The following is a 13,331-nucleotide window of genomic DNA, read 5'->3' as shown; positions in this document are numbered from 1 at the left end:
ACATCACCAGATGGTCAACACCGAAATCAGATTGATTATGTTCTTTGCAGCCAAAGATGGAGAAGCTCTATACAGTCAACAAAAACAAGACCGGGAGCTGACTGTGGCTCAGATCATGAACTCCTTATTACCAAATTCAGACTTAAATTGAAGAAAGTAGGAAAAATCACTAGACCATTCAGGTATGACCTAAATCAAATCCCTTATGATTATACAGTGGAAGTGAGAAATAGATTTAAGGGCCTAGATCTGATAGATAGAGTGCCTGATGAACTATGGAATTAGGTTCGTGACATTGTACAGGAGACAGGGATCAAGACCATCCCCATGGAAAAGAAATGCAAAAAAGCAAAATGGCTGTCTGGGGAGGCCTTACAAATAGCTGTGAAAAGAAGAGAAGCGAAAAGCAAAGGAGAAAAGGAAAAGTATAAGCATCTGAAGGCAGAGTTCCAAAGAATGGCAAGAAGGGATAGGAAAGCCTTCCTCAGTGATCAATGCAAAGAAATAGAGGAAAACAACAGAATGGGAAAGACTAGAGATCTCTTCAAGAAAATTAGAGATACCAAGGGAACACTTCATGCAAAGATGGGCTCGATAAAGGACAGAAATGGTATGGACCTAAGAGAAGCAGAAGATATTAAGAAGCGCTGGCAAGAATACACAGAAGAACTGTACAAAAAAGATCTTCACGACCCAGATAATCACGATGGTGTGATCACTGACCTAGAGCCAGACATCCTGGAATGTGACGTCAAGTGGGACTTAGAAAGCATCACTACAAACAAAGCTAGTGGAGGTGATGGAATTCCAGTTGAGCTATTCCAAATCCTGAAAGATGATGCTGTGAAAGTGCTGCACTCAATATGCCAGCAAATTTGGAAAACTCAGCAGTGGCCACAGGACTGGAAAAGGTCAGTTTTCATTCCAATCCCAAAGAAAGGCAATGCCAAAGAATGCTCAAACTACCGCACAGTTGCACTCATCTCACACGCTAGTAACGTAATGCTCAAAATTCTCCAAGCCTGGCTTCAGCAATATGTGAACCATGAACTTCCTGATGTTCAAGCTGGTTTTAGAAAAGGCAGAGGAGCCAGAGATCAAATTGCCAACATCCACTGGATTATGGAAAAAGCAAGAGAGTTCCAGGAAAACATCTATTTCTGCTTTATTGACTATGCCAACGCCTTTGACTGTGTGGATCACAATAAACTGTGGAAAATTCTGAAAGAGATGGGAATACCAGACCACCTGATCTACCTCTTGAGAAATCTGTATGCAGGTCAGGAAGCAACAGTTAGAACTGGACATGGAGCAACAGACTGGTTCCAAATAGGAAAAGGAGTACGTCAAGGCTGTATATTGTCACCCTGGTTATTTAACTTATATGCAGAGTACTTCATGAGAAATGCTGGACTGGAAGAAACACAAGCTGGAATCAAGATTGCCGGGAGAAATATCAATAACCTCAGATATGCAGATGACACCACCCTTATGGCAGAAAGTGAAGAGGAACTAAAAAACCTCTTGATGAAAGTGAAAGAAGAGAGTGAAAAAGTTGGCTTAAAGCTCAACATTCAGAAAACGAAGATCATGGCATCTGGTCCTATCACTTCATGGGAAATAGATGGGGAAACAGTGGAAACAGTGTCAGATTTTATTTTTGGGGGGCTCCAAAATCACTGCAGATGGTGACTGCAGCCATGAAATTAAAAGACGCTTACTCCTTGGAAGAAAAGTTATGACAAACCTAGATAGCATATTGAAAAGCAGAGACACTACTTTGCCAACAGGTCCATCTAGTCAAGGCTATGGTTTTTCCTGTGGTCATGTATGGATGTGAGAGTTGGACTGTGAAGAAGGCTGAGCGCTGAAGAATTGATGCTTTTGAACTGTGGTGTTGGAGAAGAGAGTCCCTTGGCCTGTAAGGAGATCCATCCAGTCCATTGTGAAGGAGATCAGCCCTGGGATTTCTTTGGAGGGAATGATGCTGAAGCTGAAACTCCAGTACTTTGGCCACCTCATGGGAAAAGCTGACTCATTGGAAAAGACTCTGATGCTGGGATTGATTGAGGGCAGGAGGAGAAGGGGACGCTAGAGGATGAGATGGCTGGATGGGATCACTGACTCGATGGACTTGAGTCTGTGTGAACTCCGGGAGTTGGTGATAGACAGGGAGGCCTGGCGTGCTGCAGTTCATGGGGTCGCAAAGAGTTGGACACGACTGAGCGACTGAACTGAACTGAACTATTTAACTACTGGGCTTAAAATTTCTTAATGACTACCCTCCTTTTGTTTTCACAGTTTTTCTCAATCTTTTCAGTCTTCCAGACTCTTGGGTCACTTTCTCTTTTCTCATATTTCAGCTTCCCTGAGTTATTTGTAGTTCCTCTGCTGCTGCTGCTGCTAAGTTGCTTCAGTCGTGTCTGACTCTCTGTGACCCCATAGACAGCAGCCCACCAGGCTCCTCTGTCCCTGGGATTCTCCAGGCAAGAATACTGGAGTGGGTTGCCATTTCCTTCTCCACATTCGTAATATCTTGATTAACATAGCATCTGTATAAATATGGTAAGCAGTTCATTCATGGACTTGGGTAATAGATAATGATTTTTCTGAGCGCTGTTTTCATTATCTTACCAATAAAGTCCTGATCTTCAATTTTCATTAGTATATTGGTTAACCGGAATATCCTTTACTTCAAACTTAGTGTAAGCAATATTTTATTTATATTTTAAATTAATGTTTTAATTGGAAGATTATTGCTTTACAATGTTCTGTTGGTTTCTGCCACACATCAACATGAATTAGCCATAGATGTACATACATTCCCCCTGCCTCCTGAACTTCCCTCCCTCCCACCCCACCCCAAGCAGTATTTTAAAATGTCTTTTGTCCTTATGAAAATCCATAGAAGAATTCAGTTTTGATATTTATATAGTTATCCACTGGTGGATGAATTGCACAAAATTTTATGTCTTATCTCTGGCTTTCTCATATTCTCTAGAGAACTTTGAATAAGCTTAATATTTGTATAAACAAATTTGTTGGTAGAGACACAGCTACAAAAAATGTCAGTTAAGGTAATCAGAAATTAAATGTAAATACTCAGTTATTCTATTGCATTTGAACACTGCTGTTCCCCTGCATTGATATGTAGATGATCAAGAATTGTGTACAATAGATTAACATAAATTTTTCTGTGGTATTGGATTTTCCTTGTATTATATATGTAAAGATAAAAAGCAAATAATATTTTTAACATTTAATTTATGTGTAGAGTTGACATTTTTGTCAAACTGAAGTGTACTGACATTTTTGCGTAGCTATATCTAATACAATAAAAGGACATTTCATTTGTAAAGCAATAGCTATTTCTAAATGTTTATCCTGCTTAGTTAAAAAGATGTGTCATTAAATGCCACTGAAACTCTTGAAATCTGTATAAATTATCTAGCTTGACATCATCATACTTTTTTGTTCTGCCTTCTAGCATACATAATTCCTATGATGCCAGGTACATGATGGGATTATAAAAAGGCAAATTACATTTAATTTGCTACTTCTTTCTTTCTGATGACAGTTAAATTTACCTCTAATTGTTTTTGCTCAATTATCTCTGTGCCAAAACTGGAAAACTTTAAGGAAAATTTTTACTTTATTTCCACATATTGGACCTCGAATAAATACTGAAATTTGAATTGTTTTCATTTTTACTTAGGAGTGGAAAGAAGACCAGTAATTGGATTTGTAGAGTTGTAGTAAGGAAAAAGCAGAATAAATTACAAAGTCAGTGTTACTCTCAATAGATTATTTTTACATATTTATTTCAGAGGATTATTTTTTTTTCTATTCAAAAAGAAGTACCTCCAGGGGATCTTCCTAACCCGGGGATCTTCCTAACCCAGGGATCCAGCCTGTTCTAGAGCACAAACTCAATAGTTGTGGTGTTTGGGCTCAGCTGCTCTGAGGGATGTGGGATCTTCCTGGATCCAGGGATTGGACCCATGTTTCCTGAATTGGCAGGTGGATTCTTCACCACTGAGCCATCAGGGAAGCCCTCTTGAATGTTTTAAGGAAAAAATGTTATCTCATATGTAGCTTATGATTTTAATTTTAGTATGAAAATACTGTCTGTAGTCTTAGAACAACCAGGTGGTAAAATTTACTTTGTTTTAAATTTTGATTTGTTTTTGAGGTGAAATAACTTGAATAATTTAAAAACATTATTGAAATAAAAAACCAAAAGCCACGAACATGCACAGATAACTTGTAGATGAATGAAAATGAAGATAAATATGTCTTAAACTCTATTCTGTGCCTTAAAAATTCAGAAATAGGAGAAATCATGGTTTCTTAAACTTCTACCTGTGTCTAAAGCTTCCTAATCAGAAGTAGTAGAAAGAGGACTCCTTTTAGTTAGATGTTTGGAAAAACAAATAAACAAACCTACGTGTTATAAAGATCTAGTTCTTTATATATATACACACATATATATGTGTGTATATATATAAAAATAATAAAAGTGAAAGTTTTAGTTATTCAGTTGTGTCCGACTTTTTGTACAACCAGGGACTGTCCATGGGGTTCTCCAGGCAGAAATATTGGAGTGGGTAGCCATTCCCTTCTCCAGAGGATCTTCCCAATGCAGGGGTCTAAGCTGGGTCTCCTGCATTGCAGGCAGATTCTTTACTGCCTGAGCCATGAGGGAAGACCATATTTTATATACATATAGTAGAATTTTTTGTTATGTCATATATAAGATTGAAATTTGTGCCGCATGAAAACCAGACTTGGTATAAGGTGGATTTTTGATTTGATAATTTTTTTTTAACATTAAGAAAGTTTTAATTCTTGTTTGCCACTTTAGGTGTTGTTTTTGGTGTGGGGGTTCTGTTGTATTTATTTTATCCCTGGGAAGACTTTTATTTACTTATTTTTTTCAACTGTAGGAGCTGATCTCTTATAGCTCTTCTATGTTAAGAAGAAGGAAAATTGGGATTGAGATAAGAAAGGAAGGCTTTAGTTTTGTGAAGGACTTTCTAAGAATGTTATGAATGAAAATATGGGGTTGTAATAGAAGTGCCAGTACAACCCTAATTATAGTGTTCAGTGCTGTGGACTCTGTAATTTCTATGTCTGAATGCTGGGGGGGAAAAGAAGCTGGTATGAAACATTGCAGCTTGCTGGTGGTTGCAAGTTCTTTCTTCCCCTGTTGGCTTTAAGCCATCCCAGTGTGTTAGCTGGCATTAAAGATAATGAAGAACACAGACTGCAGCTTCTAGTTTTTTATTTTGGTCTGGTTCACAAGGTCGTCTCTAGATTCCCTTTTTATTCATAAAATGCAACAGTTCTCTGGTTTTTGTTTTGTTAATTAGATGCTGCTAATTTTCTTTTGTTTTGGATTGATTCATTTTTGCCTTGATTTTCTTTTTGAAACTTGGGGTATCATATCTTTAGAAACTGTACTGAGTCTATATATCTAAACTTAGTTTTCTGTAGTTAGATTATAGTTGAGTTTTACTAATCTGAATAACAGTTACTGTCTGTTAATTGTAGTGTGTTAGATTATTTACATATTATGTAATTTTCTGTTTGTTTAGGTTTGTCTTTTTATTTATTTATAATTTGTCCCATCTAATTTTTCTTCCTTTTCTCCTGCCTCTTTTGAATTGAGTATATATTTTAGCATTCCATTTTATCTTCATTATTGTTGTATTCGCTATGTTCTTCATTTTCTTACTTAGTGGTTGTTCAAGGGTTGACAAATATGCACGCTTAACTTCTTTTTTTTTTTTCGAATTTTTTTTTAAATTTTATTTTATTTTTAAACTTTACAATATTGTATTAGTTTTGCCAAATATCGAAATGAATCCGCCACAGGTATACCTGTGTTCCCCATCCTGAACCCTCCTCCCTCCTCCCTCCCCTACGCTTAACTTCTCATTGTCTGCTTTCGAATACTAATATGGATAATGGACGTATTTTTTTTTTTTAGTATTCTTTACAATAGTATGATTCTCTTTATTCCCTGTCATCATTTATGCTAGTCTTGTTATAACTCTTATGTATATGTTACAGACCCCAGGACTACATCGTCATCATCATTGTCTTTATCATCATCATAGTTACGATTGCTTTGAGCAGTTAATTAATTTTTAAGAAATTAAAAACCGGAAAGTGTCTGTTGATTTTACTCACATAGTTACTTCTGACACTCTTCATTCCTTTATGTAGATCAAAGTTTTTAATCTACCATTGTTTTAGTTCAGCTTAAAGAACTTTTAAAAATATTTTTTGTAGTGCATTTCATCTTGCTACAAATTCTTTGAGCCTTTGTTTGAAGAAGTCTTCTACTTTCTCTGCTTAAGAATTCTTATTTCTGGATTTAACCTTTGGGATCTTATCTGTCTCATCTGCCTGTGGTTGGGCTTGTCTAGTAGCAGCTGTGTCTGTTTTTTTTTCGGAAGAGGATAATAGCAGGAGTTGGAATGAGAGAAAGGTGGTCAACAGAAGATGAAAGGATGTTAGTAGAAGACATATAAACAGCTTCAAGTAATTGCTTCTTTTTATGAACTCTTTAAACACTTTGTTAACAAACTCTAATGTTATTTGTTGAAAAATTTTGAGCTTTATTTTTGTCATTTGTTAAATGGAAATAATATAGGTTTGTGATGATTATGAACAATAAATATAAAGCGTTTGCATTGTTTATACCAGTAAATAATTAGTTACTCATTGTATTATTTTGCAGTTTAAAGATTATTTGATTTTAAAAATACTCCTTCATAAATAATATTCTGAAGATAAGGACTCTTTTTTTTTTTCCCCACTGTTAACGACTTTTGCCTCTGGCTTTGCACTGTGTATCCTGAATATAGGAGGTGCTTTTTTTTTTTTTTTTTTTTTAATCTTTTACCACCTTCATTCTACTTTATTATTTTCAGGCTCTAGACCTAATAGTCTTTTCCTGTCTCAAGTTACTCAGCATCCACTCATTCATTAACTCAATGTAAAATGGCTTCTTCCCTCACCACTATAAATGAATTATTCTTTCAGAGTTCTGTGGTCATCTATTAGGAGTCGTAGTAAATCTTAAGTTTTGGTTTTCTAGTTTGTATGTGTGTGCTCTCAGTTGTGTCTGACTCTTTGAAACCCCATGGACTGTAGCCCACCAGGCTTCTCTGTCCGTGGAATTTTCCAAGCAAGAATACTGGAGTGGGTTGCCATTTCTTCCTCCGGGGTATCTTCTCAGGGTTTGAACCATGTCTCTTGTGTCTCTTTGATTGGCAGGCAGATTCTTTATCACTGTACCACCTGGGAAGCCCAAAGACTTTCTGGTTTGAGATGATTGTTAATACTGTAGTATTCAGATTTGCTATCTTATTGGTGAAGAATTAAGTTTTGCAACATTGTCCAGAAATGGAGTAATTTTAGGGCGTGAATTTCATTTCCTGTTGATGGTTATTTTGTGTTGGTGGTTATTTTGTACATTTGCCTACACAGAGGTCCTGATCTGCACTCCCTAGTTGTTGAACTTTTCCTGAAGGTTAGACTCACATCTCCAACGTTATTGCACTGTTTAGCTCAGGCATGCTTTACTGTTTGCCTCAGCTGGGCTGACTGTATATCTCCTCAAGTTAGATCTCATTCTCAAGTTTAGTTATCTTTTTTAGTAGAACCATTATTTATCTCTGATTTGTATTTGTTTTACAGGAATATAGAAAGTATCATTGCTAACTGTAAGTAAAATGTTTCTAATATTTACAGTGTAAATGCAATGCCAAGAAAAAAGGGGAAAAATGTTATTTAGGATCCTATCATAGGCTAGCAAGGTTATACTCAAAATCCTTCAAGCTAGGGTTCAGCAGTATGTGAACCAAGAACTTACAGATGTACAAGCTGAGTTTCAAAGAAGCAGAGGGACTGGAGATCAAATTGCCCACATTCATTGGATCATGTAGAAAGCAAAGGAGTTCCAGAAAAACATCTGTTTCTGATTCATTGATTACTTGAAAGCCTTTGACTGTGTGGATCACAAAAAACTGTGGAAAATTCTCAATGAGATGGGAGTACCGGACCACCTTACCTGTCTTTTGAGAAACCTGTATGCAGGTCAAGAAGCAACAGTTAGAATTGGACATGAAACAATGGACTGGTTCAAAATTGGAAAGGAGTATGAGTGGCCACAGGACTGGAAAAGGTCAGTTTTCATTCCAATCCCAAAGAAAGGCAATGCCAAAGAATGCTCAAACTACCGCACAATTGCACTCATCTCACACGCTAGTAAAGTAATGCTCAAAATTCTCCAAGCCTGGCTTCAGCAATACGTGAACTGTGAACTTTCAGATGTTCAAGCTGGTTTTAGAAAAGGCAGAGGAGCCAGAGATCAAATTGCCAACATCCGCTGGATCATGGAAAAAGCAAGAGAGTTCCAGGAAAACATCTATTTCTGCTTTATTGACTATGCCAAAGCCTTTGACTGTGTGGATCACAATAAACTGTGGAAAATTCTTCAAGAGATGGGAATACCAGACCACCTGACCTGCCTCTTGAGAAACCTATATGCAGGTCAGGAAGCAACAGTTAGAACTGGACATGGAGCAACAGACTGGTTCCAAATAGGAAAAGGAGTTCGTCAAGGCTGTATATTGTCACCCTGGTTATTTAACTTCTATGCAGAGTACATCATGAGAAACACTGGGCTGGAGGAAGCACATGCTGGAATCAAGATTGCAGGGAGAAATATCAATAACCTCAGATATGCAGATGATACCACCATTATAGCAGAAAGTGAAGAGGAACTAAAAAACCTCTTGATGAAAGTGAAAGAAGAGAGTGAAAAAGTTGGCTTAAAGCTCAACATTCAGAAAACAAAGATCATGGCATCTATCTCATGGGAAATAGATGGGGAAACAGTGGAAACAGTGTCAGATTTTATTTTTGGGGGGCTCCAAAATCACTGCAGATGGTGACTGCAGCCATGAAATTAAAAGACACTTACTCCTTGGAAGAAAAGTTATGACCAACCTAGATAGCATACTGAAAAGCAGAGACACTACTTTGCCAACAAAGGTCTGTTGAGTCAAGGCTATGGTTTTTCCAGTGGTCATGTATGGATGTGAGAGTTGGACTGTGAAGAAAGCTGAGCGCCGAAGAATTGATGCTTTTGAACTGTGGTGTTGGAGAAGACTCTTGAGAGTCCCTTGGACTGCAAGGAGATCCAACCAGTCCATTCTAAAGGAGATCAGCCCTGGGTGTTCTTTGGAAGGAATGATGCTAAAGCTGAAACTCCAGTACTTTGGCCACCTCATGTGAAGAGGTGGACTCATTGGAAAAGACTCTGATGCTGGGAGGGGTTGGGGGCAGGAGGAAAAGGGGATGACAGAGGATGAGATGGCTGGATGGCATCACCGACTCGATGGACGTGAGTTTGAGTGAACTCTGGGAGTTGGTGATGGACAGGGAGTCCTGGCGTGCTGCAATTCATGGGGTCGCAAAGAGTCGGACACGACTGACTGAACTGAACTGAACTGATGACATAAAATGTCATCCTGCTTATTTAACTCTTATGCAGAGAACATCATGCAAAATGCTGGGCTGGATGAATCCCAAGCTGGAATCAAGATTGCTGAGAGAAACATCAACAACCTCAGACATGCAGGCAATATCATTCTAATGGCAGAAAGTGAAGAGGAACTAAAGAACCTCTTGATAGGGTGAAAGAGGAGAGTGAAAAAGCTGACTTGAAACTCAGCATTCAAAAAACCAAGATGATGGCATCTGGTCCCATTACTTCCTGGCAAACAGAAGGGGAAGAAATAGAAGCAGTGACAGATTGTATTTTCTTGGTCTCCAAAATCACTGCTAGTGGAGACTACAACTGTGATATTAAAAGACACTTACTCCTTGGAATTGAAACTGTGGCACACCTAGACAGCATATTAAAAAGCAGAGACACCACTTTGCCAACAAAGGTCCATATAGTCAAAGCTGTAGTTTTTCCAGTAGTCATGTATGGTTGTTAGAGCACCTAAAAATTGATGCTTTTGCATTGTGGTGCTGCAGAAGACTCTTGGGAGTCTCTTGGAGTATAAGGAGATCTAACAAGTCAATCCTAAAGGAAATCAAACCTGAATATTCATTGAAGGGCTTATGCTGAAGTTCCAATACTTTGGCCACCTGATGGTAAAAGCCAACTCATGCTTCAGAAACACTGAAGGCAAAAGAAAAAGGTGGCAGAGGATGAGATGATTGAATGGCATCATCTACTCAATGGGCATGAGTTTGAACAAACTCCAGGAGGTAGTGAAGGACAGGAGAGCCTGGAGTGCTGCAGTTGATGGGGTCGCAGAGTCAGACACAACTGACCGACTAACAACAACAGTCTGATTAGCTGGATTTTCCTGTCCATCAAAGGAAAGTCAATAAGAGACTGGATATATGTTTAAGAAGCAAAATATTGTGATTCTTATTTTTCTAACCTGTTAAAGATTATATTATCTGAAAAACAAGATTATTTTATACATTAATTTTAAGTTCTTAATAGATAATATGTTGTTATCCTATAACAATTAAAGTATTAAGATCTGGTCTTAACCATTGTTGAAGGTATCTGTAAGTATGAATACTTAGAGAATACTCTTATGGGATTTCAAATACAAAATAAACAATTGTCTCTTTAAACAGAGATATAGTAAACATTATGGCTCCTGAGGTTTTTTCCTTTTTTTTTTTTTAAGCAGCAGCACACTCATACTATAGTTCTACCAGAATCCCCTTCATAGCAAAAATGGAATGAAGCATTATCATATGAGTACTTAGCTAATATAAAATTTTTAAATTCTTATTATAGAGTATAATTTAAATCTCTCAACCTTTACTGCAATTATATAAAATCTTAATTGTCTTCATTAGTATTATTGAGATGTATTTATGATACTAGAGAAATTTCTGTGTTTTACTGAAAATTTGTCTCAAAATGTATTCTTCTTATGTACTCAATGCTCCCTGGGTTGAAAGATGTATCCAGTTTTGTTTCCCCACTCTTCTATCTGTTTTTCTCCAAGTAAGTTTTACATTTTACTTTCTTTATCATGTTAGCCAAATTTTAACTTCTTTTGTATATGTTTAGAATGTGCTTTTTTGCTGTATTATTTTCTTCAGAAATGTCTTATATTTCTTTTCCTTTGGGTCTATAGAATTTTCTTCAGGCTATCTTCTTACTGAAAATTGCTTTTCTTTTTCTTAGTCAATATTTGTTGTTTTGTTAGAAATTAGTTATAAAAGGGATAATGGTAGAAATGTCTTATCTTCTTAGCAGTACTACAGCCAGGCAAAAAGTTTGTACTTTTCCCCCAGGATATTTTAAAGAGTCCCTCATTAGTTAGACATATTGTATTAGTTAGATATATTGTAGTCTGTCTTTTTTTTTTTTTTGTCTTATATAATGAAAATATTGGATTCCAAACAATTTCAGATTGAATTATTGTTTATCCTGTATTTTTTATTAAGGCAAGTGTTTTAAAGCAAGAGTAATTAAAGTTTATGGCTCATGGGCCTACTGCCTGTTTTTATAAATAAGGATTTTTTGAAACACAGTTAAGTATTGTGTATGGCTGCTTTCTTTTATTCGTTTTTTAAATTGAAATATAACTGACATACAGCATTATGTTAGTGTCAGGTGTACTATGTGGTGATTTGACAGTCGTTTATATTACAAAGTGACCATCACTATAAATTTGGTAATGATCTGTCTCCATATAAAGTTATTACATAACTATTGGCCATAGTCTTTATGCTGTATGTTACATTCCCAAGGCTTATTTATTTTATGACTAGGGGGTTGGTACCTGATAATCCCCTTCACTTATTTTGGCCAACCCCTTACCTTCCTCCTCTTTGGCAACCAATGATTTGTTCTCGGTATCTACGAGTCTTGTTTGTTTTTTTGTTTTGTTTTGTTTTTAGATTCCACATGTAAGTGAGATCATATGGTATTTGTTTTTCTTTATCTGACTTATTTCAGTTAGCATTATACTGTGTGGATTCACCCATGTTATTGCAGATGACAAGATTTAATTTTTTATGGCTAATATTCCACTGTGTGTGTGTGTCCCACATCCTCTGTATCCATTCATCTATCAGTAGACACTTAGGTTGCGTCCGAATCTTGGCTGTTATTAATAGCGGTATAGTGAATATTGGGGTGCATATATCTTTTCAAGTTAGTGCTTTTGTTTCCTTTAGGCAAATACCCTCTATTGAAATTTCTAGATTATATGATAGTTTTGTTTTTCATTTTTTGAGCAACCTCCATACTGTTTTCCATTGTGACTGGACCAATTTACAATCCCATTGACAATGCATGCTGTTGCTGCTGCTAAGTCACTTTAGTCGTGTCCAACTCTGTGCGACCCCATAGACGGCAGCCTACCAGGCTCCCCGTCCCTGGGATTCTCCAGGCAAGAACACTGGAGTGGGTTGCCATTTCCTCCTCCAATGCATGAAAGTGAAAAGTGAAAGTGAAGTTGCTCAGTCATGTCCGACTCCCAGCGACCCCATGGACTGCAGCCTTCCAGGCTCCTCCAGCCATGGGATTTTCCAGGCAAGAGTACTGGAGTGGGGTGCCATTGCCCTCTCCACGACAATGCATGAGGACTCCCTTTTTACCCCATCCTCACCAACACTTGTTATTTGTTGTCTTTTTGATGATAGTCATTTTGACAGGTGTGAGATGCTGTCTCACTGTAGGTTTGATTTGTATTTCCCTGATGATTTGTGATGTTGAGCATCTTTTCATGTATTTCTTGGCCATTTGTATGTCTTCTTTGGAAAAAAAATATGCCCAGGTCCTTTACCTAATTTTTAATCTGATTATTTGTTTTTTCAATATTGAGTTTTGTGAATTCTTTATATATTTTGGAAATTAACCCTTTCTTTATTACATGTATCTTTTGCAAGCATTTTCTCCCATGCAGTAGGTTGACTTTTCATTTTGTTGATGGTTTCCTTTGTTATGTAAAAGCTTTTTGGTTTGATGTCATCCCATTTGTTTTTTTGCTTTCGTTTCTCTTTCCTGAGGAGACAAATTGAAAAAAAATATTGCCAAAACCTCTGTCAAAGAGTGTGTTGCCTATGAGTTCTAGGAATTTTATGGTTTCAGATCTTACATTTAAGTCTTTAACTCATTCTGAGTTTATTTTTATATCTGGTATGAGAAAGCAGTCCTGTTTGATTCTTTTGCATGAAGCTGTCCAGTTTTCCCAATACTGTTTATTAAAGAGGATGTTTTTCCTGATTTTATTCTTGCCTCCTATGTCATGGATTAGTTGACC

The 13,331-nt window shown here is 37.0% G+C and overlaps 1 protein-coding gene across 35 annotated transcripts in view; it reads left to right on the top strand.

Moving 5' to 3' along the window:
* Positions 1-13,331, top strand: part of VPS13B (vacuolar protein sorting 13 homolog B) — an 804,527-nt gene that overhangs the window by 31,306 nt on the left and 759,890 nt on the right. The window contains exon 1 of one of the 35 annotated variants that reach the window (XM_061438326.1): positions 2,486-2,565. The exons of the other annotated variants lie outside the window; for them this stretch is intronic. Within the exon in view, the coding sequence (XP_061294310.1) occupies positions 2,563-2,565 (3 nt within the window). The 5' untranslated portion in view covers positions 2,486-2,562. Of the gene's footprint in view, positions 1-2,485; positions 2,566-13,331 lie in introns of those variants that run through there. 35 annotated transcript variants of the gene reach the window in all.

Source organism: Bos javanicus, chromosome 14, assembly GCF_032452875.1.
Source record: "Bos javanicus breed banteng chromosome 14, ARS-OSU_banteng_1.0, whole genome shotgun sequence".
Classification (NCBI taxonomy): Eukaryota; Metazoa; Chordata; class Mammalia; order Artiodactyla; family Bovidae; genus Bos; species Bos javanicus.
Note: the sequence above shows the minus strand (reverse complement) of the source record. Positions and strands in the feature narration are given on the sequence as shown.